The 24972-nt window shown below is 46.9% G+C and overlaps 1 protein-coding gene across 3 annotated transcripts in view; it reads right to left on the reverse strand.

Moving 5' to 3' along the window:
• LOC135911746 (solute carrier family 41 member 1-like) overlaps positions 1-12928 on the reverse strand; it is a 72678-nt gene extending 59750 nt beyond the window's left edge. Inside the window, exons 1-3 of one of the 3 annotated variants that reach the window (XM_070538442.1) lie at positions 12799-12928; positions 3044-3089; positions 1957-2105 (exon numbers count right to left, since the gene is read on the reverse strand). In XM_070538442.1, the coding sequence (XP_070394543.1) occupies positions 1957-2024 (68 nt within the window). In that variant the 5' untranslated portion in view covers positions 2025-2105; positions 3044-3089; positions 12799-12928. Of the gene's footprint in view, positions 1-1956; positions 2106-3043; positions 3090-8764; positions 8908-9324; positions 9440-12798 lie in introns of those variants that run through there. The other 2 variants (XM_065444103.2, XM_065444104.2) reach the window with 2 other exon arrangements.
• Between the last annotated feature and the right edge of the window lie 12044 nt (positions 12929-24972).

The raw sequence follows: 24972 nt of genomic DNA on the forward strand, positions 1-24972 counted from the left end.
AACACCGCTCACAGGCGGGACACTCTTAATGCTTTCCTTTAAGCTTGGTCTGCAGTTTCCCAGTGGTCGCTCTTCAAAATAAATGTGAAGGGATCCTGGAAATATGTTAATTTGATCAGGTATAAGGCCTAATAGAAGCCCACTACGGTTATGCAAAACCGATCAGGGGTCCTAAAGCTGTTATAGTTATCACACAATGCTGCTTACTGACTTTCCTCAAATGTTGTATGTAGCAAGGCATTTCTGTTCCTACTAAAATGATGATGCCACGTGCTGCATACTGTATGTCACTATGAAGCGATCCGCAAACGTGAATGCGTGCCTAATGCCCACCTGCCAACTCTCCTGAATTTTTCGTAAGCTTTACCAATCTGGGCACATTCTATGATTTTACAAAATTACGTCATGCTTCACCTCCCCTGTCTGCAGCACTTTTACAAATTTTAACATTCACAGGTTGGCAGGTACGACCTAGTCACTAAATGTAACCATATTTCATTAGCTTTTGCAATGGATAATTCAGAATGCCTTTTGACTCAACAGTGTTCAAAAGTGCTCAACGACAAAGTGGCCCTTGCTTTAAACACGTCCTTTACGTAAAATTTTTAGATAGCTTAAACCTATATTGCAGTTCCTGCAGCAAATATATGTGCCTGCATTTGACTATTCCATATTCAGTATAATTTTCCATTCAATATGTAATAGTATTCATATTTGAAAATGTTGATATTAACCCACCTCTAGTCTGGAGTGAACATAGTGGCCTTAAATAAGTGTTGCAGGACCCTTTAAAGACCCTAAAGGGAAACAATATGTCATTGCAGCTACAGTATTCTCTGAAAATTCTATTTTCATCAATTTCACAGTAAAAGGTTGATTACTCGAACAAAAATTAAAGTCAAACATCCCTTTCTTGAACATTGCGCAAGAACCCCAATGACAGTAGTACTGTCACTTTCTCTCGTATTTGCACCATTGTGGTGCAATACAAGTTCTGCAATCTTGTAATGTCTGTGGCTAATTTCGAAATATGGAAATAAGCAATTTACTAGGCCCAAGCAGATGCCGTCAAAATCTACCCCCTCGCCCCCCATTGTAAGCTGGTGCGGGTATTTCAATGCGGAATCGCCTTTCTTTTCTGCATGGTGGTGCAAGACGACGACGATGGCAACTACACACGCGGCACGAGGATCGGTGGCAGAAGAAAAAGGAAGAGGAAGACATGAGTGAACGGGCAGCTGCAGCCATGAGGGCCAATCAAACGAGGGCCGAGCGAGGTTCGTGGAAGGAGTCCTGAGAGGGCTACCCAGGTGTCCTGCTGGGCAGCCTTGGATGGGTCGCGAGCCACCAAGCCGAGGTCCTGCCCGTGTCCTGTGCCTGGCCGGATCTTGAGATCTTGCAGTTCCTGTGCGCCCGGGAGTCTGGTGCTCTCGCAGTTCCGGCATCAGAATCTTGAGCCGCCAACCAAGCGGCTGTTGCTGCGTCCCCACGACTGCCTATGCAAGCCGGCTCCAACACATACGGCATGCCAACGAAAGTTCCTACCACACGTGAGCGACCACTGGGGCGGGGGGGCATATGCCGCGATGCCCGGACTTTGCGCGTTACTGGGCGAGTGACTGAAACTACGTAGTATGCCGCGTCGTAAGACTTTATACACAGTAGAAGATAATCTGTGCTAGAGAATTTCACTTGTTTATGTGTAAGAGAATAGTGTGAATTATATGTCCGCCTGTGCAACCCGTCCCGTTACCGCCTTCGAGTCTTTTCTCACCACATCGCACGTCAACAAACGTGACGGTCCAAGTGATTACTTACATGCATCTTTTCTGGCTTACCAAGCCTCTTTCCTATCGAGTTTTTCAGTATTGTAGAAAGGTAAATTAATTTTTCTCTATAGTGTCCCTTTAGACAGATGTTTCTTTGCAAAGCTCTTAGGCACTGCAGTGCACTCACCTTTCCAGGGGGTGCTCCCTAGCAGGGTTGACTTCACGGGGCGTGGTGCTCCCCTGACCTGCAGCCATGGTGGCCGGATGAACTGCTGTCTGGCAGCCTCTGCAGCTGGCTCGCCACACAGGTCGGAGGGAAGTAGCTTTCACACAGCCCTGCACAGGCCGGCCCATTCATCAACACACATACTCTCTCGAAATACTTGAACTAGGATTCCTGAACAACTAGACCAATCTACCACTTTGATGAGAGTTCTCATTCTTACCACAGACAGAGCCAGCATGGTATCGCTAACTGTGAAACAGCTCCTGGTATATCGACCATGAGCCTTCTCCTGGTTTACTCAAAGAAAAAAAAAATAGATGCTTGCAAGAGAACAAAAAGCAGGCGACAAACACAGACTCTCTGGTGCTTGTTCTCTGTCGTTATGTCTAACTACAAGAGCTGTTTCTTTCACTGACTGAGACTAATGCATCACAGATTTTACCTAGTTGTTCTAGTGTAGTTGTAACAATTAGGAAATTCCAATATGTTTTCACCATCATGTTTGACTGTGTGAAAGATTCATTCACCCTGCTAGAACTACAACTGGCCACAGCTTTTGTAGTGAAATTTAATTAATGCTGGAGATTTAAACCCTGCTACATGCACAGCTCGTATGACACCTGTTGCTAACAATAAGGTGGTATGGTGGTGGCAATGACACATCATGTTCAACATACTCGGGAAGCTCCACTAGCATTATGACACTAAATAAATCTATCCACTCTTCCCATCACGCAACTGTGACTCCAAAACACGACTCAGAAGTTAAATGCTTTCAAAGCCACTGTCACGCACACAATTTTCCCTTAATTAAACACAAATCAACTTCAGAAATAACACAGTGCCTTGACAAAACTGGAACGTAAAGAATAACAAGCCATGCTAACAACCAGTCCTACGCCTAGTGCGGTGAGTGGCTTCAGTCTTGGTTTTGACGGTAAAAAAATGACCCAGCATTTGTGTCAATGTTTTGTTCAACACTGCACTGAGTGACCAAAATCTACTCTGTTCTGAAGCAAGTTGAATGCAAAATGAGACGCTTACATACCTTTGGTGAGCAAACTGACGTACATTCTATGAAGCTCGGGAAACGTCTGCAATTCAGAGAGAGAATGAATCATCATAACATAGCTAATAACCCAAAGGCTTATAACGAACTGCACAAAAATAATAACATTAAAGAAAAACAAAAAAAAAGAAATGCAGCTGCGGAAGTATCCTTCCGAGAATGAGCCCCTGCTCTTCACAGCAAGAAATGCCAGCTGTTCGCCAAACAGCTGCAGGTACGAGCAGCAACCGTACACGGTAAAAAACAATGCAATGGCAGTCAACTCGAAAGCAACGTCACTTCCAGCTAGTTTTCCCCAGATGAAAGAATGCAAGTCACCGTCTCTTTTTAAAAATATTTTGCAACTGCGCTGCTTAACGTATGAGTTCACAGCACCAATGTGCTGCCCTTTCCACGTGCGAAAGACATGTCTCCACCTGAGAAAGCATTGCTTGAGAGAATATTCGATATGCTGCAGCAAATAAACACAGCTTCCAAAGAAGTATACATGCTGACTGTAAATATGACAGCTCCAGACAAAGCAAGAATGATGGTAACATCAGGATCGAAAAAGCCTGGCAAAATTAACCGCTCACTCCCACCTAGCTCATTTTACTGGCATTCTAGCATTTACACACATTACACACATGCCCATCCAAGTCCTACAGGGAAATTAACAAGGAAGCCTTAGCTTGGGGCCTAATTTGGTGCCGCCTATTCAGATACATGTAAAACGCGGAAATGCCTTTATGGTATAAACCGTGGACTGACTTGAATGAAGCTTGTTGGACTTGAGTGAGGAAGTTAAATTCTAGTGACTGCAAGAATCTGAGTTTGGTTTACTATCTGGGATTTTTTACACAAATAGACAAACGTTGGCAAAAGAAAAATAAATAAACAATGCACGAGGTTTACAAATCTACAACTGTGCTCCTAGAACATACATCGAAGTAATGTCACTTTTATCCATCAGAGCATCTAAAGCGGACAAATCCAATATGTGAATTTACAGCTTACGTTAACTTGTTATAATGTTTACGTGAGCTTTGCAAAAGTCTTGCAAACTAGCGATACACTTCAGAGCGGTGTACAATACACTGATTTTATCCACTTTAGATGTATCATTAGGTGTAGTTTAAAGAACTCGTATCGTTTTTCATTTGCAAAGTTATGACTTGTAAGCTCTAGTCCTTTCTTTTCTTTTTCAATTTTCAACAATTTTTATAGAAACATCGGTGCCCTGAATAAAAAATCTGCTTTCAACAGTGAGTAGATTTTGACAACAGTGAGTGAGTAGAATAGTAGAGTGTGAATTTTAAATAGCCAGCACAGAGGCCATTAATGCAGCCCATGGTGCCGAGTGTGAGCTGTCGCAATAGATCAGTGCTAAGGCTTTTTTTCCTGCATCTAATTCTGTCATGTCAACAGGAGAGGGGGGGCTGTGGTGGGCCGTCATCGCAAGAACAATACCCTCTTCACCTGTCAGTTACTAAATATCAGCCCTGTATATCATTTGCACAGACACATCAATGATACCGTTTTTGTGAGCTCAGTCTGGCTGCGTCTTGAAGTGAGACACATGGCACTGACAACATGGACGAAGCAAAGCAGTTGACAGACGGCACAATGCGAGCCTACAAAGTTAACAATATGTGCTTTATGCTCGATTCATTTACGTAGCTTATGGGGCCACTGCCATACGGAAGTCAAAAACAAAGTGCAAATGCAAGTTCTTGCTCAACATGTGCCATGCATACCTGACTTCTTAAATGCAGAAGTCAAGTTTCAACACGGATATCTTTCTTCAGTGCACTTTCTGCCTCAAAAGTTTTAGAAGTTCCATTGATCAAGTGATTGATGGTAGCGCATACTCTTGATGTTACAGTCAAACCTCGATTTAACGAAAAACAACTAGATGTATTAGATTTAACAAAGTGCTTGCATTTCCCTGACAGATACTCATAGAGCCCAATGTGTTCAAATGTTGATGCAAAGAAAGGAACATCTCGCTTGATTCAACGAAGTGTTGTTGAAAGATATGCGTAAAAGAACATGTCACAGGAAACCTCTTGAGCTCAATATACCTTGAAATTTATTTAAGTATTACTATAATAAACTCATCAAAAGCTGGTTTGAAGTGAGCTGCTCTGCCACAGCCGAGCCAAAATTTGCGTCTGTGAAACCTCGGTCTACCATACCTTAGTTTGATGCAGGCAAAAATTGCATCCTTTTTTCCACTCCTGAACAAATATGTTATTCAAATGAGTGTTTTAGAGAAATATGTCTTCGGTCCCATTTAATTACTTAAGGTTCAATTGTATAATGACTGTTAAGTGTTAAAGATGTCTCTTGCTTTTTCCTTTTTTAACAGAACTGGATTGCCTAGCAGAAGACTGAAAAGTGCAAGAGAAATCAAACCACCTTACTTCAGGAAAAAAAGAAAGGATTTCAACAAGGTGATGGTTGGTACGAGCTAATAACTCGTGATTCCTGCACTAAACGAAAGGTTTGACGAGCTGAACTAACCTTGCTCTGTGTGTTTCATTTGCTTTGAATGTGGAAAGCTCCACAGAAGCTAGGTACGGTGAAAAACAGCTCGCAGAAAGGAGTCACATCCATTACTCATGTGGTTCATTCTAATCTGCAAAATTATAAGCATTATTAGAAGGCCCAAGGTCCCAGTCTGTTTGCACAATTCCCACAGACAAAGGCTGCCTGCTGGAAGAAGTCACTTTCCCCTTTCAGTCTCGATAAAATTACTTGCTACATGGGAAACACTGCACTGGAAGCAAGCAACCACAAGAGGTCACTGATATTAACCACGCAACCTCACTAAAGAGATAAGATTGATTGTTGAGTGAGAGTGTTATCCTCCAGCAATAAAATGCGCATGCATATGTTGCATGTATGCACGCAATAACTTCACCAAAACGCTCGTAAATGCAATGCATGCCAAAGATCTGTACATCGGAGGATGATGTTCGGTCTTTTATCTTAAAAGCAGCCTTTATCTTTATGTCTTTACGACAGTATTCATTGCTGGAATGCAATGACAACCTCTGTTACAAGCAGCACATCCCTACTAACATGTGGCGCTCAGCTCTGGCATGTGACAGAAGTCAATAAAACGGCTTTGCTAAGACAGGCTGAATGGAAGCAGGCAAAATTTGTCTCTATGAAAATGTGATGCACCCAGTATATTACTTACTTAAGTTTGTCCTATCACTTTAGTGATGATCGCAAGTGACGTAGTGTATTGGGACTACAATTAAGGCTAATTCAAGCAGCCCACAAGCTCGTCGATAGATGCGGTCAAGACCTAAAAGCCCACCTGTAGCACTACCTTTAACTATGGCAAAGGGCACAGCAGCGATGCAAGTTTGTTTCAGAGCAATTCAAATCACACAGCTTTCTTTGACAGGCTTGATCTGTTTTAGAGGTCCTCATGATAAGGTAGCAAAGAGATCTGCTTAGGTGTGAAGACAAAAGATGCAGGCTTGCATTCAAACACATGTTAATTTTGTCCTCTTCCTATAAATGAACTTCTGACAACAATGCATGCACTTTTGAGCATTACACAGACAGAACTCCAAAATTGGATTACACATATCAGGAACTCATCACTAAACTTTTGCTAGCTGGAGTTAGATTTCTTTTATGCAATGCATTACTATGAATTACATTTTCAAATTTGACTTGAGGCTCTAAATACAAGCTTGAACAAAGCGTCTTAAGCTGTGATACTGCAAATGCACCTCACAGAAGTGGGCTGTAGAGGGTGCGGAAGGGTCAACAAGCTAGAACAACGACAGAATGAGATGAACAATGACAAGCAGATTTCGACACACTGCCGCAAGGATTCTTTAATTCATTCCAAAAATCAGTGTATTTCTGACTTTTTAAACTTGCACGTAAGGCAGCCGGAAGGCCTGAATTTCTGAGGGGTCTTCACTGTATGTCAGCATACTTCATACGACAGCATGCCCACTTTTTTTTTGCCAGCATTTTAGTCATCCACCGCTTACTCCGAATTCACTGGGGAAAAGCATATGGCTAAGGAAAAAAAGTGGTTACGAGTGACACATAATACGTGAACAGCGGCTGAAGGACATGACAACGTTGACTCTGACGTAACTCCTGCGTGTTTGAAATAAACAGATGATCTTTTTTTTTTTTTAAGCACCAAGGTCGAAGACACCCAGGGCAAGGCCTCCACTCGGTGATAACCTTCGAGGAACTATATGGGACGCGCGGCGCATATTCCCGCACATTCTGGGAAATAAGCTATTGTTGGAGGCACGAAATTACGGCTGCGATAACGGCGCCGTGTGTGCCCAGTGATGTTGATGACCAGATTGTTACACGGTCCTTGACGCGTCACCCACGCTCATGAATATGCGCTTTACAAGCAGGCACCGCACAGCTGGACGACCGCGCACTGGCGCACAATAAGACTGCGCAGCTGTTGGCAATCGGCCCAGTACGCATAAGATGCCCTCTCCAGTGAAACACCAGGTGGAAACCCGCAGAGCCCTCGACTCGTGAAGTCCTCGGCAAATATAACGACACGAAGACGATAAGACGTGTGCCAAAAAAGAAGCACAATGGAAACGTCGTTGACGCCACCCGTACCTTTCTCGGAGGAAAAGAAAAGAAATCCTCTCCCCAGAGCTGAACGCGTCTTCGCACTGCGCGCAGTTTGTTTTATTTTAAGCGAGGGGGAACGCGCCCCAACATATGTGGATCAGGGCACGAGCAAGACTTCATGCCGTTACGCAATGGCCCGAAACCAAACGCACTTATTCGCCGGCCGCGGAGCCTGTCACGACAGCCAACAAGGCTTGAAGGACGGGCGATGTCGACTGTTTTTTAGCGCGCGTGCCGCAAGCTTCTTCCACAAACTCGCGTCATCTAGGCACCCTCGTTTCGTGGTACGAAATGAGAGAAGCAGCAAGCGCCATGCCAGTTTCTAGTTTCTTTCTTTCCCCAAGTCTCGATCCACTCCTCTCTTCACACGATTCATGCCGGCCACTGAGAGAGAGCGCACCGTGCGAGCGAATGAATGAATGAACGAGAGACCGCCGCTGATGAGGAGGCAGACGACGCTCACGCGCGCTAACTACGCGCAAAAGGGGTCAACTCGACGCACGACCGAGCCCCGTCGAAATTCTTGCGCGCGGGAACCGCATCACGACGGGGTGTGCCAAAAACGCCACAGGAAATGTGGACAAACAGTGGTCTCGAAAGCGTGAAACGCGGCTCCGAGACTGATGAATTCTGATGACGCAGAAAGACAACGTCGCCACTGCGACGCCAACACGCAGACATCGCGTCGCGGTTTTCCATCTAAGCGAGTCTTCATCAGCCAACTTAGTCCTTTGTTTTGTACCAACGAAAAAAAAAAAAGTCAGGCTGTTTGCGCAGCTGTGCAGTCGAAAGTTCTCACGTGAAGCACGGCAAGGCGGCCGAGCCACCCGACAAAGCGGTTGAGAGAGAGAGAAAAAAAAGAAGCGTTTTCTTTTCTTTTTCCGCTACCGTCGAGGCTCGATTTCAAAGGCAGCGCCGTAAAAAGACTCCGCTTAGGTACGCCAACGTCAAAAGAAAAACGCAGCAGTTCACTCGATCCACGGGAAACTTGCGCAAATGCACCTAGACGATCAGCGCGACACGACCCCAGCGTGTCTGGGCAGGCCACGCGAGAACCCGAACGAGACAACTTACCGGCGGTTTTTCCCCGCCGAGGATGGGCATGCACCTCTGACCTCCGCGGCGACGGCACACCCCAAGTACCAAGCGAACGGATGACCACACGGCGATTAAAAAACAAAACGAAAAACACAAGATATGCGAAATAACTGTAGGGGCACGTCGCACGCAGAGAGAATCCTCAAAGGTTACCACGCGACTGGTGGTACCGTTAGCTTGTTTCCATTAGGTAGCGGGAATGTCCACGACTTCCAATTGTTGGCACATTCGCTGCTTCAGAAACCAGCGTCCAGAACAATTCCAAGTCGTGGTTAGTTGGGGCGCAGTTAGCCAAAATCCCATTCAATCGCGTTCACGTCACCGTCCCTTTGAGGCAGCAGTCGCACGGAAAGACGAGCCGGCGCGGCGCACCACTTTCATCTTTCTTATTCCCAACAAAAAAGCGGTCATCGTTCACAAAAACTGAGCACGACAACTCCCAGAGTTCTCATGTCGTCGTTCTATATCCCGTACGATTAACGAAATGCAAAATTCAGGGAGTAAAAGCTAGAAAAACGATGGAAATGCGGACTCACCGAGGCCTATCCGAACGGACCGGTTGCTTCAGTCACTTGGCCATTGACGGCGCTGACAGCCGTAGCCATCGCAACGCGACAAACCCTACGTCACCGACGACCTGCAACGCGATAGGTCCTTACGCTGCGTCGTTTGTGCGCATTTCTGCTATTGGTGGAATCGATTCAGAACGTCACCGGAAAAATAGTGATGTCACGTTTAAGGGAAACAACGTATTAAAACACTAGTGCGTCAAAAAAAAAAAAAAAGCCTACGCGAGTGCCAATGAACGCCCTGCGGCGCACAACAGTGGTTTTTGAAACTAGATTGGAAGAGTTCAAAAACATCCTACAGATATGAACAAGCGTTGAACAACTTTCAAGTGTTTGTAGTGCTGTCAGAATTATCAGTCATTTAATTGCAGCGCTTGCGCTCCAAATGAGGCAGTCATTCGAAGTGTCACCAACGTTGAGTACAGCTAGAAAAACATATCTGGATTTATTTGGTTTGTGAAAATTTATAAGTATGATGCCCTAAGGCTTGCTCGATGTAATATATAGTAATCTCCCACAGCATTTGTTGTAAAAATGACAAAAATCTGCTCAAGAACAAACTTAAACCAACCTTCCATTCTAATATTACCACTAAACGATTGTCGCGACACCTGTGGCCAAAAAAAATAAACATTTTCCGTAGTCCTGCAAAGTTGAAAAGCAGACTAAAACGATAACAGTGTGGATGTCCATTTTCTTATCTGCATTTCCGTAGTTGTCTTTGACGCCCACGGGTCACTGCGTGTGGGATTTCCGCAATTAAATGCAATTACATTCTAAACAGGTACTGCGAAAATCGCTAGCGGTGTGGGTGAGCTACACCTTCCTCTTATGGTACGTCTGCTTTCCAGACTCCGCCACTGCTACATCAAGTTATGGGTGCACGCCAGAGCCTTAACCGGCCGGAGGGAGGGTTTGTGGGTTCTGACGCGCCCTGAAATGATTATTGGAGAAATATACGGTCAAGATGTTGCAGCGATATAGCGTGCAAAATTACACGTGTGTTATTATATGCATATGTCAAAATGTATTCTAACATGTTTATTGTTGGTGATGTACTAATCCACAAGCAAAAGTGAATTAATATTTTTCGAAATGACTGCCGGCTGCCTACGCAAAATTCTTCCCGAAAATAATGCCTTCTTAAGGCCCTAACGGATGCCGTTTATTATATACATGTGGCAGCAAGGGCCTTGTACGGAAACTAAGACTTTGCAAAAGCTTTTCGCCTCCTTAGGGAAACACGCCGAACGTAAGCATTTTTGCGAAGTGCGCCTCCTGTGAGTGCGCTTTTCCAAAATGCACCTTTATCACATGAAGCCCCCACACATGCAGTAAAAATGGGGTGCTGGCCAGGGAGGTTTGCCGCGTGTTGCCCGCTACCAACGGCCAACCTCCCTGACCGGGTGCCTTCTGCAGCTGCCGGCATGTGGCGACACAAGTTTATACTATCGCCGTCGCTGCAGCAGTTCGCATAGCCAAAAGTATTCTAGCCACTGTACCAAAAGTGAAGGCAAATCCACACTTCTTTCTTTAAAAACACCATGCAGTTAACCAACAAGTATCTAGTAGCGATGCAGTTAACTGTGGTAAGGCTATACTAAACGAAGTAGGGTCAAAAATGTGATCTTTCAGCGGATTTGAGCAAGAACAATGCAGGAGTGAGCGCCAAACCTTCTTTTTTTTTTTCGAACAGGCGCAGCGAAATGTGCAGGACCCTGTATAGTCTTCATATGATGGAATGATTTTTTTTTTGTCCAAAGACAGAAAAGAACACCGCAACTGTCTTCCAAATGCTCTGCGAGAATTGGCAAGCACCATCGGAAAGGCCAGCGCCAAGCGTGGGATGTTTAAATTTTGCATTTGTGCTTCCGCGAACATTTCAATAAATAAATAAATAAATAAATAAATAAATAAATAAATAAATAAATAAATAAATGTTACGTAGCAGTGATGGCAAATAGCACCGCAGCAATACTCTGAATGTGGAAACTTTTATTGGGCGAAATTGTGCCCTCAAAAACAGGCTACACTTAAGAGGAAGCTTTAGCTCGGGCCCAACTCTGACGCGACCTATTCAAATACATGTAAAACGCAAAAACGTTTTTCTGATTTAATGGACCGATTTAATGAAATTTGTTGGATTTGAGAGAGAAAGTTATATTCTAGTGACTGTTGGAAGCGGAATTTCGATATATGGCCTGAATTTTAAAAAAAAATATTTTCAAGAATTCGAAAATTTGAAAAACATAGAACCACGAAGTTTACAAATTCATAGCTCTGCATCAAGAACAGATATCGCGGTTCTGTAAACGGCCTCCATTAGATCATTCAAAGCGGACAAATTCTATATGTCACTCTATAGCTTACGTGAATTTGTTACGTTGCGTACAAGGGCTCTGCAAAAGCTGTATTTTCACATTACTAAATTTTTTGAGATTCATGTGTAACATATCAATTTTGTCCGCTTTAGATGTACTATTAGATGCAGTTCACAGAACTGTGATATCTCTTAAAAGGACACTAAAGGTTACCATGAAGTTAAGGTAAAGTGATAAAGCAATGCTCTAGAACGTTTAAGGCGTCAATATAATCGCGAACAGAGCTTTAGTAACCGAGAAATCGAGGTAAATGCATGACACGATTAGAGACCCCCCAGCGACATTCTGGTACTAGCCCGATGACGAAGGCACTCCCCATCACAATTTATGTCACTAGTACTCAACTACTCGTATTAAGAAGATCATTTCATTAGATTATAAGGCGGAAGAAGATGCTACTTGTCCACTTCTATTAGATTCTAAGAAAAAAATAACATTTTGACGTTACCCTTGAGTAGTATGGGCGGTCGAAAGGTTTTGTTATCGCTCGACCCTGCGCCGCGCGCGCTTCGGACTTTCAGTTGTTTCGTTATCGCGTCGTGCTGCGCTGGTTCTGCTGGCTCGCGAAACTTGCATTTGGAACAAGCAGCGAAAATGCCACGTCCATGTGACGTCGTTAAATGCGCGAACGGTCCGCGGAACTTGGCCAAGGGCAGTTGCAGCGGCGAATCCAACGTTACTTATCACCGTGTGCCAACGAGTGAACCTCTCCGTTCGAAGTGGTTAAGTGCCGTACCTCCGCCACAGCGCGTTGGCAAAGAACCGAAAATAACATAGTGCGCTCGCTGCACTTTCGCCCAAAGGATTACGAGTTCAACGCCGACTTACTGAAGTCGTGTGGAGTGCCTTTCAAAGCAGGCAGCCGTCGTAGTACAATTTCTTTCTCTATGGTAGTACTACGCAACGACGCCGGCAGCGCGAGCCCACAGCAGCAGGTCACGTTCATCAGTGCTTAAATCGCTGAAATCGAGCCCGGCATCGCGAGCCAATGTGTCGTTGTCAGGGTCGTCCATTGCAACGAGCGTCGAAGTTGGCGTCATAAAATAAAGAACCAGCTTACCGACGCGTGCTTTCCCTTCCGCTAGCCACCGTAGTTCCGCTTTCGCGCTGCTGTCGGCTCTGTCTTGGCTCTGTTTCTGGCCGCGCGTTTGCGTTTTGCGCAGAAAAGCCATAGCGCCGTCTGCGGGCGCCATTTTACTCACTGACGGCGTAACGTCACTATGAAACCACGACGTCAGCGCTCCTCGATCGAAGGGCGGGCGATTTGAACTGCGCTAGTGACACGCAGACGCTTCAGAACGCATTTTCTCTTAAAATAAATCTCTTCTTCGCACGAAACAAGCGTTTCGAGGCTTCTGGGATGGTATTTCAACAGTCCACATTGACTTAATATTAACCTTTAGTGTCCCTTTAAAGCTTCCTTTTAAATAACAACGCTAGCGGCGAACTCAGTCGGCGATCGTCGAAACTCAGATATGTCGGCCAAGCGCGTCGGCTTTTATACACGAGCCATCGAACGTTCCAGAGCTATCGCCGGTGCCCGCGTGTCTTCCAGAAAGTTCTACACCATTCGCGTCGCGCATACAAGCAATCAGATTACACAAGGTTCGGTAACAACAGACAGCGGATAGAACTATCGATAACATTCCAGAAACTTCCAATACACGCAGAAGCGTTCCGCGCTGAGCGATAACATTTGTTAGACGGTGAAAAGCGCTCACCCGAAAAAGATAAGTCCACATGTCAATGCCACCCTTTCAATAAGCATCGTCCCAATGCTACAAACAGGAGAGCAAAACACAAGAGTACACTCATCAAAGAAACAATGTCCAAAGTAACACTGTCCCCCCCCCCCCCCAAAAAAAAAAGAAGTCCGAAGGTCCAGCTACGCAAAGTCCCAAAGTTCATTAGCAATAGTAAAACGGCTTTAGTCGCACAGCGTGGACTATTTCAGGTCGTGAGCGGCGCCGCTGTGATAGTGAAGTGCCGTCTGGTACGACCTCATAGTAGAGTGCGCCAATACGTCGGATGACCTTGTAGGGTCCGAAAGAGTGGCGTAAAAGCTTCTCGCCAAGTCCTCGTCGGCATACTGGGGTCCAAACCCAGACACGGTCGCCGGGCTGGTATTCGACGTAGCGTCGTCGAAGGTTGTAGTGCCGGGTGTCGGTCCTCTACTGGTTCTTGATCCGCAGGCGGGCGAGCTGTCGGGCTTCCTCGGCGCGCTGGAGATAGATAGCGACGTCAAGATTCACTTCGTCGGTGACGTGTGGCAGCACGGCGTCGAGAGTCGTTGCTGGGCTCCTGCCGTAAACTAGCTTGAACGGCGTGATCTGTGTTGTTTCTTGCATTGCCGTGTTGTAAGTGAAGGTTACGTACGGCAGGATGGAGTGCCAGGTCTTGTTTTCGACGTCGACGCACATTGCTAGCATATCGGCGAGGGTCTTATTCAGGCGCTCCGTCAGACCATTCGTCTGCAGGTGGAAGGCCGTTGTCCTCCTGTGGCTTGTCTGGCTGTATTGCAGAGTGGCTTGGGTGAGCTCCGCTGTAAAGGCCGTTCCTCTGTCGGTGATAAGGACTTCCGGGGCGCCACGTCGCAGCAGGATGTTATGGGCGAGGAATTTCGCCACTTCTGCTGCACTACCTTTCGGCCGAGCTTACGTTTCAGCTAAGCGGGGGAGCTAATACGTCGCCACGACGATCCGCTTATTGCCTGATACTGATGTCGGAAAGGGTCCCAACAAGTCCATCTCGATCTGCTGAAATAGTCCGCAAGGCGACTCGATCGGCTGTAGTAATCCCGCTATAGGCGTTGTCGGTGGTGTCTTGCGTCGCTAACAGTCTCGGCATGTCTTGACGTAGCGGTGGACGTCGGCGGTCAGGCGCGGCCAGTAATACCTTTCCTGTGTCTCCGGTAGTGTCCGAGAGAATCCGAGGTGCCCAGCGGTGGGATCATCGTGTAGGGCGTGCAGTACTTCTAGGCGCAGCGTTGAGGGAACAACAAGAAGGTATTTGGCGCGGACTAGTGAGAATTTCTTTGCGAGTTTGTTTTGAAGCGAGAACGAAGACAATCCTCGCCGAAATGCCCTAGGGACAACGTCGGTGTTCCTTTCCAAATTCTCGAAGAGACCTTTTAGCTCTGGGTCTACTCGTTGCTGTTCCGCGAAGTCTTCCGCGCTTGTTATTCCAAAGAAGGCATCGTCACCCTCGTCATTTCGTGGTGGCGGGTCAATTGGGGCGAGTGATAGGCAATCGGTATGACAGTATCTTCGTCTGGATTTGTAGATTACATCGATGTCATATTCTTGCAGTCTGAAGCTCAACCGCGCCAGGCGTCCTGAAGGGTCCTTCAAATTCGCTAGCCAACACAACGCGTGATAATCGCTGATGATTTTGAATGGCCTGCCATATAGGTAAGGACATAATTTCCCTGTAGCCCAAACGATGGCGAGGTGTTCCTTTTCGGTCGTAGAATAATTGCCTTTCACTTTTGCTAATGACCGGCTAGCGTAAGCTATATCACCCGTTCAAGTCTGTTCTGCCTCTCGACTAGAACGGGACCGAGGCCTAGGCTACTGGCGTCAGTATGGATTTGTGTATCGGCGTACTCGTCGAAGTGGGCAAGTACCGGTGGCGGCTGCATGCTTCGTTTGAGCTCTTGAAATGCGTCGGCCTGTGACGTTTCCCACTTGAACTCGACATTAGATTTATTTAGATGTGTCAGTGGCTCAGCGATGCGTAAAAGTCCTTGACTAAGCGCCTGTAGTAGGCGCACATGCCAAGGAATCTACGCACTGCCTTCTTGTCAATGGGCTGCTGGAACTTTGCGATGGCAGCTGTCTTCTGCGAGTCGGGGCGGACTCCGGATTTGCTGATGACGTGGCCCAAGAACAACAGCTCGTCGTAAGCGAAGCGGCACTTTTCCGGCTTCTGAGTGAGCCCTGATAACGTGATGGCTTCTAGTACTGTCGAAAGCCACCTGAGGTGATCATCGAGATTTTCAGCGAAGACGATGACGTCATCCAAGTAAACAAGACAGATCTGCCACTTCAATACTGCTAACACCGTGTCCATGACGCACTGCTACGTTGCAGGCACCGAGCACAGCCCGAATGGCATGACCTTGAACTCATAGAGGCCGTCTGGCGTGATGAAGGTGGTCTTTTCACGATCCCTCTCCTCGACTTCTATGTGCAAGTAGCCATTCTTGAGGTCCATTGATGAGAAGTATTTAGCGTTGGAAAGCCGATCCAATGCGGCGTCTATCCATGGGAGGGGGTATACGTCTTCGCGATTTTGTTCAGTCAACGATAACCGACGCAGAACCGTAGGGTTCAGTCCTTTTTCGTCACCGAGAGAACAGGAGATGCCCACGGGCTTTTCGACGGCTGGATGATGTCGCGAAGCATTTCGTCGACTTGTTGCCTATATAGCTTCACGTTCTCTTGTCGAAACTCGGTAAGTGCTCTGGCGGAGTGGTCGAGCGCACTCTTCGGTTATTATGCGATGCTTTGCGACTGGTGTTTGTCGAATCCTCGATGACGTCGAAAAGCAGTCCTTGTATCGTCGCAGAATACTCCTGAGCTGCTGGGGCTTACTCACGGGGAGACTTGGATTTATGTGGAAGTCTGGTTCGGGATCTACGGTCGTCGGGATGAATGCGGCGGAAACTGGGAGGACAAGCGCATTGCTGGTTTCTTCAATTTCCTCGATATATTCGATTGTCGTGCTCTTGTTGATGTGCTTGAACTGCTGTCTGAGGTTGGCTAGCATCAGTTCTGCTTTTCCTCCATGCAGTCGAATGATCCCTTTTGCGACGCAAATGTCACGACCGAGCAGTAGGCTTTGATCGCCCTCGATGACGCCGTTTACGTCGGCGGGTGTTTTGGTGCCGGCGGAAATAACAATGCTGGAGCGAGGCGGGATGCTCACTTGATCTTCGAGCGCACTCAAGGCGTGGTGACTACGACAGCTCCCCGGCAGTGTCGCTTGGTCTTCCGACAGCGTCATCGACTTCGACTTCAGGTCGATCATTGCGCGGTGTTGGTTCAGGAAGTCCATGCCGAGAATGACACCTCGTGAACGATGTTGGAGGATAACGAAGGTCGCAAGGTATGTCCAGTCATGAACCGTAACAACTGGGCTGCGATGGGTCCACTCATCACGGAGTAGCCGGCTTCTGTGTCCACTAAGGCGGTGGCTGCGGGGCCGTCGAGAAGCACGTCGAGGTCTGTGGTTCTTTGTTTTGCGTTGCACTTATAGGTCTTGGTGTCGGATCACGGCTGCATCGCGTTGACATGTGGCTGGAACGTCGCGTCGTCAGGCCTTTGGTCGGTGCATTCTTCGCTCACAGGCTTCGTCGGGATGGCGGCGTGCCGTTGTTATGTCGCCGAGATAGTGTGTTCGACGTCTTCATCGGCGGCGGAGGATTTCGGCCAATTCGACGAACAGCAACCGCACCTAGCTCCATTGGTTGCTGCTTTTAGTTTTCCGGATATGGGCTCGCAGACAGGCCCCGGGCTGGGCCAATGTATGGTCGGCATTGCGGCGACAGGTAGCGGCCTGGTGAGGGGGAACGGGACGGTTTTAGAGAACTCCATGCACTGAGTGGCGGCGAGGTAGTCGCCGATGTCACGTGGGCGCTCCCCAAACTGTAGACGCGGCGCGTTGACGGCGAACCTTCTCAGTCCCAAGTCGCGGCACAGGCATCGGCGGTACACATGGCCGGCTTTCTCGCAGTCATAGCAGAGCGGGCGGTGGTCGGGGGCTCGTCAAATGTCCCGTCTTCCTCGCGTAGCTGCGCTGGGCGACGGGTGGACGTGCTGGCGGCGGCGGTGGCGGACGACGGAATTGCGGCGTTACAGGGCCCTGGCGCGGTTGCGGAAGGGGACCTTGACGGCGGGCGACGGCTGCGTAGGTCATCGCTTCTGGCTGTGGTTGCGGCGATAGGGCTTGCACCTGAGGAACACCAAGTGATCGCTATAGTTCATCCTTGACCATGTCAGTGACCGAGGCCACCTGGGGTTGCGACGAAGGCTACATCTTGCACAGTTATTCTCACACAAGGGGCGTAATGGTCTCTTGAAGGTCGTCGGAACCCACTGCTTGAATGGTACACTGTGGCATGAGCGCTTGGCTGTTATATTGCCTAGTGCGCATTTCTAGAGCTTTCTCAATCGTCGATGCCTCTGTAGAAAACTCAGCTATGGTCTTCGGCGGGTTGCGAATCAGTACGGCGAAAAGTTCTTGCTTGACGCCTCGCATCAGGAAGCAGACTTTCTTCTCCTCCGACATTTCCGGGTCTGCGTGCCGGAAAAGACGGACCATTTCCTCCGTGAAGATCGCTATGGAGTCATTGGGCAGCTGTACTCGGGTTTCTAGTAGAGCTTAAGCGCGCTCTTTGCGCACGACGCTTGTGAATGTCTGCAGGAAGCCGCTTCAGAAGAGGTCCTACGTCGTTAAGGTGGCTTCTAGATTCTCGAACCACGTCCTGGCGGAGTCTTCCAATGCGAAATAGACATGTCGCAGCTCGTCTTCGCTGTTCCAGCTGTTAAACGTAGTGGCCCTCTCATACGTCTCCAGCCAGCTTTCCGGATCCTCGAATGTTGAACCGCGGAACGTCGGCGGCTCCCTGGGCATGCTGCAGCACGATCGGTGTTGGCGACACTGGAGCTGTCATTGCTGTCGCGGCTGTGCACTTCCTGGTCTTCTCAGGCAAGAGTCCGTGCTCTGGGAGCAGTACTTGCAGCCTGCGGCTATCTCGCTGGCCGTTGGCGACGTTGGTGTTGTCTTTGTTGCTCGGGCTTGGACCACGGCTTTAGCACCTCCACCTCCAACGCACTAGCACATCCACCAGATGTCACGTAATCGTGACGGTAGAGAACACAGTAGCAATACTGTGAATGACGAAACTAACTTTTATTGGGCGAACCTGTGCCCACGAAAACAGGCCACACTAAAAGCACAACGATAGCGGTGAACACAGTCGGCGATCGTCGAAATTGGATCTTTCAGTCAATCGCGTCGGTTTTTATACACAAACCATCGAACGTTCCAGCGTTATCGCTGGTGCCCGCGTGTCTTCAGAAAGTTCTACACCATTCGCGTCGCGCATACAAGTAATCAGATTGCACAAGGCTCGGTGACAACAGACGGCGGATAGAGCTATCGATAACATTCCAGAAACTTACCATATATAAGTGCGCGTCCCGCGCTGAGCGATAGCATTTGCAAGACGATGAAAAGCGCTCACCCGAAAAAGATAAACAAGTCCACGTGTCAATAAATATCCTGGAAACTATACAGTGGGTAACATCAGACGTCTAAGTAAAAGGTTTCAGATTAATTTTGACTGCCTAGGGTTCTCTAACGTGCATTTTAACGTGCAAAGCACACGACACCTTTTGCAATTCGCCTTCATTGGGATGCAGCTGGGCAACTGAAGCCGCGATCTCGTGCCCAGCAGCAGAACGCCCGTAACTATCGAGCCACCGCGCCTGGTAGCATGCACTTGATTACCACATATTAAAAAACGCTCACTAGACATTACTGCACTTTCTTGAATATTTGCGGAGCTTGAGCGATCGGGTTTCCTCCCGCAAAGCGCTCGAAATTTTCTTATGGGTTATTGTACTCTTTGGTCTTAGATTCGTTACAGTATACGCACAAGCTGAAGCATATCTAATCTCGCTCTCTTGCGGCGAACATCAACTACGATTAACGATGACACAATAAAGCCTGGCTAAGGAGGAGGCGGATGGTGCGATGGCGCTAGCTACAGTGGATATAGACACGTGCGAGGATGGAGATGTCGCTGAGTCAACCGCGGCGTGAAGCAGGTCTATACAGCGCTGCTAAGACAATTTAAGCTGACTATACAGGACCAGAGGTATAGAATGACGGCACTCCACCAAGTTCGTCCCGTGCCCAATGAAAAAATACTCACTACATATGGCGACTGCTGATGTTCACCATCACTTTTGCGCCCCCGTTCGCCGAAGAGAAGGCGAAACAGCTCTCTCCCGAAAATCCATTGCCCCCCGCGAAGAGGTGACGTCTTCCACGGCTGCGCACGGACGCATTCTGTGTTGGAAGCTTGTCAGTGGGAGTCGCGCGCTTTTCCACGAATTCTGGGCATCATGAGCCGGGCACAACGAACACGTCGGTGAGCTCGGCAGACCTCGTCTCGCGTCGCCGCGCCGCCTTTCGAGCCGACAGCGTGCGAATACGGTGCAGTACGGCTTTGAGGGGCACAGGCTCAACTTCCGTACCATCTGCAGTACAGGCTTAAACCACGTCAAGTTAGACAACATAATTAAGTTGGGCACGCGTATAACGGAATGAACAAGGCGTGGCACAGTTCACCGCTCGGTTAAATCCAAAGTCAAAACAACTCAAGTTGAGCAATTGTTGGATTGAAAAAAAATTCTCCACACTTAGTAATGAGGACAACAGTTCAAATAAATATTCTGATGCGGAAGAAGAAAAAGATTATATTTAAATATCCAACCCGCACAGACATTATAGATGCACCTTGCGGTCCATCGCATTCATTGCAGTGAGCACGAGCATACTGAGCTAGGGGTGTGCGAGCGTTATACATTTTCGAATAACGAATTGAATAGAGTATTTCCCTATTCTATTCGGTTCTCGAATCAAATGACAGCTGTTCGAAAAGGTCAATGCTTTTTGAAGTTTTGGAATACTTCACATTGTCAACTGTGCTTGATAAAACACAAATCCGAAGCAAAAATGTGACAGCAATAATGCCCATTATTACGCGGTGGGTACAAAGCCTTAGTTAGATAAGAGCACGCTGCGTAGCTGAAAAGGAGCCCAACTTTTCAGGTTAAACTGCGATCATTCGCACTAAGATTTCACTTGCACAAATCATTCGGAATTTCCTACTCATTTATATTATTATATCCCTACCGGTTATATATAAACGAGCTTCGTTCCAATAAAACAGTGTCACCACATCCCTCACGACCCTTGCAAAACCTACAGAAAAAGAATATGCTACAGAAATTCAGAGAATTGTATAGTAATGCGCAATCATTCTTTGGCTCGGCTGCTACTTCGCTTTTGCTTACTTATTCAGCTAGCTCATGCATCTCTACCCTTGGCTACCAATCATCTAATATTACACTATGATAAAGATTACATGTGTTATCATTACCAATTATTTTGCAGATATATCGTATCAACTGAGCCGAAACGCCGTCACATCCGTTTTTTTTAATTTTTTTTTGCCACACCAAAGCTTTTTCTTTTATTTTACTTTTTTGGCACGACCTTGACGCGGTGACGGCGACCTCGCAAATTTTTTTATGGCTACTAATCCTCCACTATTACACTAATATCACATCTACCAATCAGTTATTGTATCGTTTTTTATAGACCAAAATACCAAAGTGGGCTTCTTTGCACGAATATCAGTAATGCGAAAAAGTAAGCTTTCAAGGAAAGTAAGCTGTCGAGGAGGCATGACGAGAACGTTTATCTCTTTCGTTTCTGCATTTTCCATTCCTTTCTTGTCAGTTCTAAAGCTACCAATCATATACATTCACACTATTATAGCGTTTATATGTCTTAACTTCGCGAATTATGTATTTCTGTTGCAGATAAAGGGCGTTACATTTTGCGCGTTATGGACAGATTTTGCACGAGTACTCGCCAAAGAATGCTTATATTCCGATTCAAATTTATTACAGTAAAGTGGCACATGTTAACATGAACAGCATAAGCAGCACGAAAGGGTGTCCCAAGGTTAAACAATTTCGGGGAGATACCCCAATAAAAATTAACTTGGAGGACGCTTAAAGGGAAACTCCGGCGATTTCTCGATGTCGACTGATCCTAACAAAATTTTGAACATACGTTCTCTTTTGCACTCTGATTATCTGTGCCAACCAATATGGCTGCAAGTCATTTATTTTTCGTGAAAAGGAATTTTAAAGATTGGTTGCGTGTTCCCCACTCATGACTTTTTACTGGCCACCCTTTGTTTGTGACGTCAGAGACTACACCGTCACTGTCGCTGTGTCTAGTTTGGAAGATTCCTAAAAGCTCCCTGTGTCGTCAGGAGTCATTAGCAGCTTTGCTTCATTGGCGTTAGATCCATGTGTAATGTGTGGTTAGCACACGCTCTGCGTATTTACATCATGGTAGTGTAGGATCTGATGTAATCGACTCATCGTGACGTCACACGAAGCAGCTACCCGTTTCGGTTTCCGTATCTCGTTTATCGGTTATTTAAAATCATTGATGAATTTCTAGGCAAACTGAGCCACCCTACCGGTGACAGGACTGTCAATTGCCATTTTAAAATGGCAATATCGTTTTAAAATAATGCAGGAGTTGCCCTTTAAGCTTCGCCTTTAAAAAAGGAAAGCGATAGTATTCAAATATCCCTGACTGATTCTCACGCTTCCCGGTCACTGCAGCTGATGTAACGTTAACGTTTACCAGGAAACACTGGCGGCGAACGCTATGCACGAATGCGAGCTTTCTGGTGGAAACGCGTCCTGTTCCGTGAGCCGATCCGGGAGGTAGTGGACAACCGCTCCCCCCCCTCCCCTAAAAAATAAAAAAACAAAACAAAAAACGTCATTTTCAGGTTTCTGTTCTTGTTTCGCACTTTTATTATTTGAGAGAGAGAGAGAGAGAGAGAGTGAGAGAGACAGAGAGAAAGGCAAAGGAAAGACAGGTAGGTTAACCACAGATTATCTCCGGTTGGCTACCCTGTACTGGGGGAGGGGCAAGGGGGCGCGATATTTGAAAATTTAACATAAAAGGCATGCACTATCAGTGTTTTACCCGCCGTGGTTGCTCAGTGGCTATGGTGTTGGGCTGCTAAGCACGAGGTCGCGGGATTGAATCCCGGCCACGGCGGCCGCATTTCGATGGGGGCAAAATGCGAAAACACCCGTGTACTTCGATTTAGGTGCACGTTAAAGAACCCCAGGTGGTCGAAATTTCCGGAGTCCTCCACTACGGCGTGCCTCATAATCAGGAAGTGGTTTTGGCATGTAAAACCCCACAATTCAATTATCAGTGTTTTATCTCGTGACATTTGTTTGTGGGCTGCCATTCTCAAAATTCTGAACAATAACTTTGTCAAGAATGTAAGACAAGGTAGGAGCATCTTTAGTGATAGAATGGTGTGACAAAATAGCCCGCGTTTACCACTATGCCATATAATAAGGCGTGGCATATACACATATCTAAATATACACGGGAACTTTCGTTCACGGAGACGTCGGCACCGGGCGCCGATGCCGACACCGGATTTTCTGCGACAAAGGGTCCTCAACGCTATCCCGTGAATATGAATAATGTTAAACGTTAACAAGAAACAACCATTTGCTTACTTCATTATACGCACTGAAAGTGTTCTTTTTTGTTTCGCTCTACCGTCGTGGCAGACAAGGCGCAATTATGATCAGTCTCGACGTCTTACACAAGTGCTGAGTGGCCCACAAGCGTGCAAGCAAACTCGGTATGCGAACAAACTGCTTACGTGTCCCTAATGTTTCATGTTGTCACGCGCACAATGCTTTTGTTTTTGCGGGCGGCCGTTTTTCACTGGATTAATTGCCACTGTTATCAAGCTGTCGCTGGCCGTCACACGTGCGTGCTAGTAGGTGCGCGACATTTCTCGAATGCTGTGCGGTATCTGCAGTACATGAATGTGCGGCACACGATGCATGTATGAATAGTGGACGAGCCGACCCATCAGATAAGATGCGGCGACCGACGACTGTGATCGCCGCTATCATTGCGCTTTGAGCGTTGCTGAATTGTTTTCTTGGCTCATTAGAGCTCGTTCAACATATTTAGATTCTGAACTCGTAGTTCTAGCAGTGTTTGATTCTTCATCGTGACCACAACGGGACAGTATGTGGGCTATCCATAAATAGGCGTGTGCAAATATTCGAAATTGAGGATGTGAACGAAACAGTCCTTGCTGTTTGGATGTTATTCTGTGTGAGAATTCACTGTTCAGAGTTGTCGAATATTCATTCCTGTTCGAGCATAGTGCAGGTGAAGGCTTACTCGAGCCTCGGGGGAGACGTAGCGATGCAAGAAGAGACAGTACCGAATGGTTATGCGGCACATATAAGAGTCTCAGTGGCTATAAACAGAGGCGCCAGATCCTGAGCGAATGTATTGTTCCGCTTACTTACGCTCAATAATTTGCAGTCATTCAAGAGGGATGACACGCTTTTAGGCAGCCTTTTAATTGTGTTGTCAATTTGTTGTCCCTATTTACGAAAAGCAATATATCCTTTGGCCCCACCTCAAGCATGTTTGCATCCTTTCAATAGAATGTGCCGAGCAGTATGTAGGGTCACCTTCTCTTGCTCAACGAACACAACATTCCACGTGGACCTGGTAGGCGCTGTTCCCGTGTTTCATCACTGTGATCTTGATGATGCACCATCTAAGTGAAAGCAGCTATTTCTTATTTCAAAGCTCCCTGGTATAACGGACGTCCAGTTGCTGATGGCATTACAGACATGCGTGTATCAAATAAAGTAAATGAGCCTCCTTTTTTTACCAAGTGGACTCCACAAGGACTTCATACCTTACTTCGTTTAGGAACGAAAAAATATTCCACATTCGGTTAACTAGTTAGATGTTGTTTTTTCTCGAATATACTTTTCAGATTCGGAAACCTTAACTATATTCGAACAGCCCTATTATAAACCATGAGCATCGTAATGTGAAGTCTATAGTAACAGAAAACTTGCTAACGTTGCGACTGCTCGGATACGAACATTGATTTATTTGAATAATGGGAAATGCTCTATATTCACTGTTTGAAAATGATTCGATATTCGATTCGTTTACGGTACTATTCCGTTCCTTTTCCAATTAGTCTCAAGATAGATAGATAGAATAAACTTTAATGTCCAACGGAAAAGGTGATCTACCCACCCCCCGACGCACAGGTCAGGGGGCGAGTGCCGCCGCCTCAGATGCAGGCTGGGAGGTCTTGGGTCCCAGCAGCCTCTTCGGCCAGTTGGACGAGCCGGAGCTGGAGCTCAGGGTCCGAGCTGCGCAGCAGGGTCTCCCAGGTGTCTCTACTGTCTATTTTGTGCGTTCCCCCGGGAGAGTACGGACATTCCCATATTATGTGGTCGAGGGTCCCTCTCGCCCCACAAAGATTGCATTTATCGCTCCTGGCCTCGGGGAACATGTGGTTCGCCATAACCGGGTGCGGATATGTATA

Source organism: Dermacentor albipictus, chromosome 5 (genome assembly GCF_038994185.2).
Source record: "Dermacentor albipictus isolate Rhodes 1998 colony chromosome 5, USDA_Dalb.pri_finalv2, whole genome shotgun sequence".
NCBI classification, from domain to species: Eukaryota; Metazoa; Arthropoda; class Arachnida; order Ixodida; family Ixodidae; genus Dermacentor; species Dermacentor albipictus.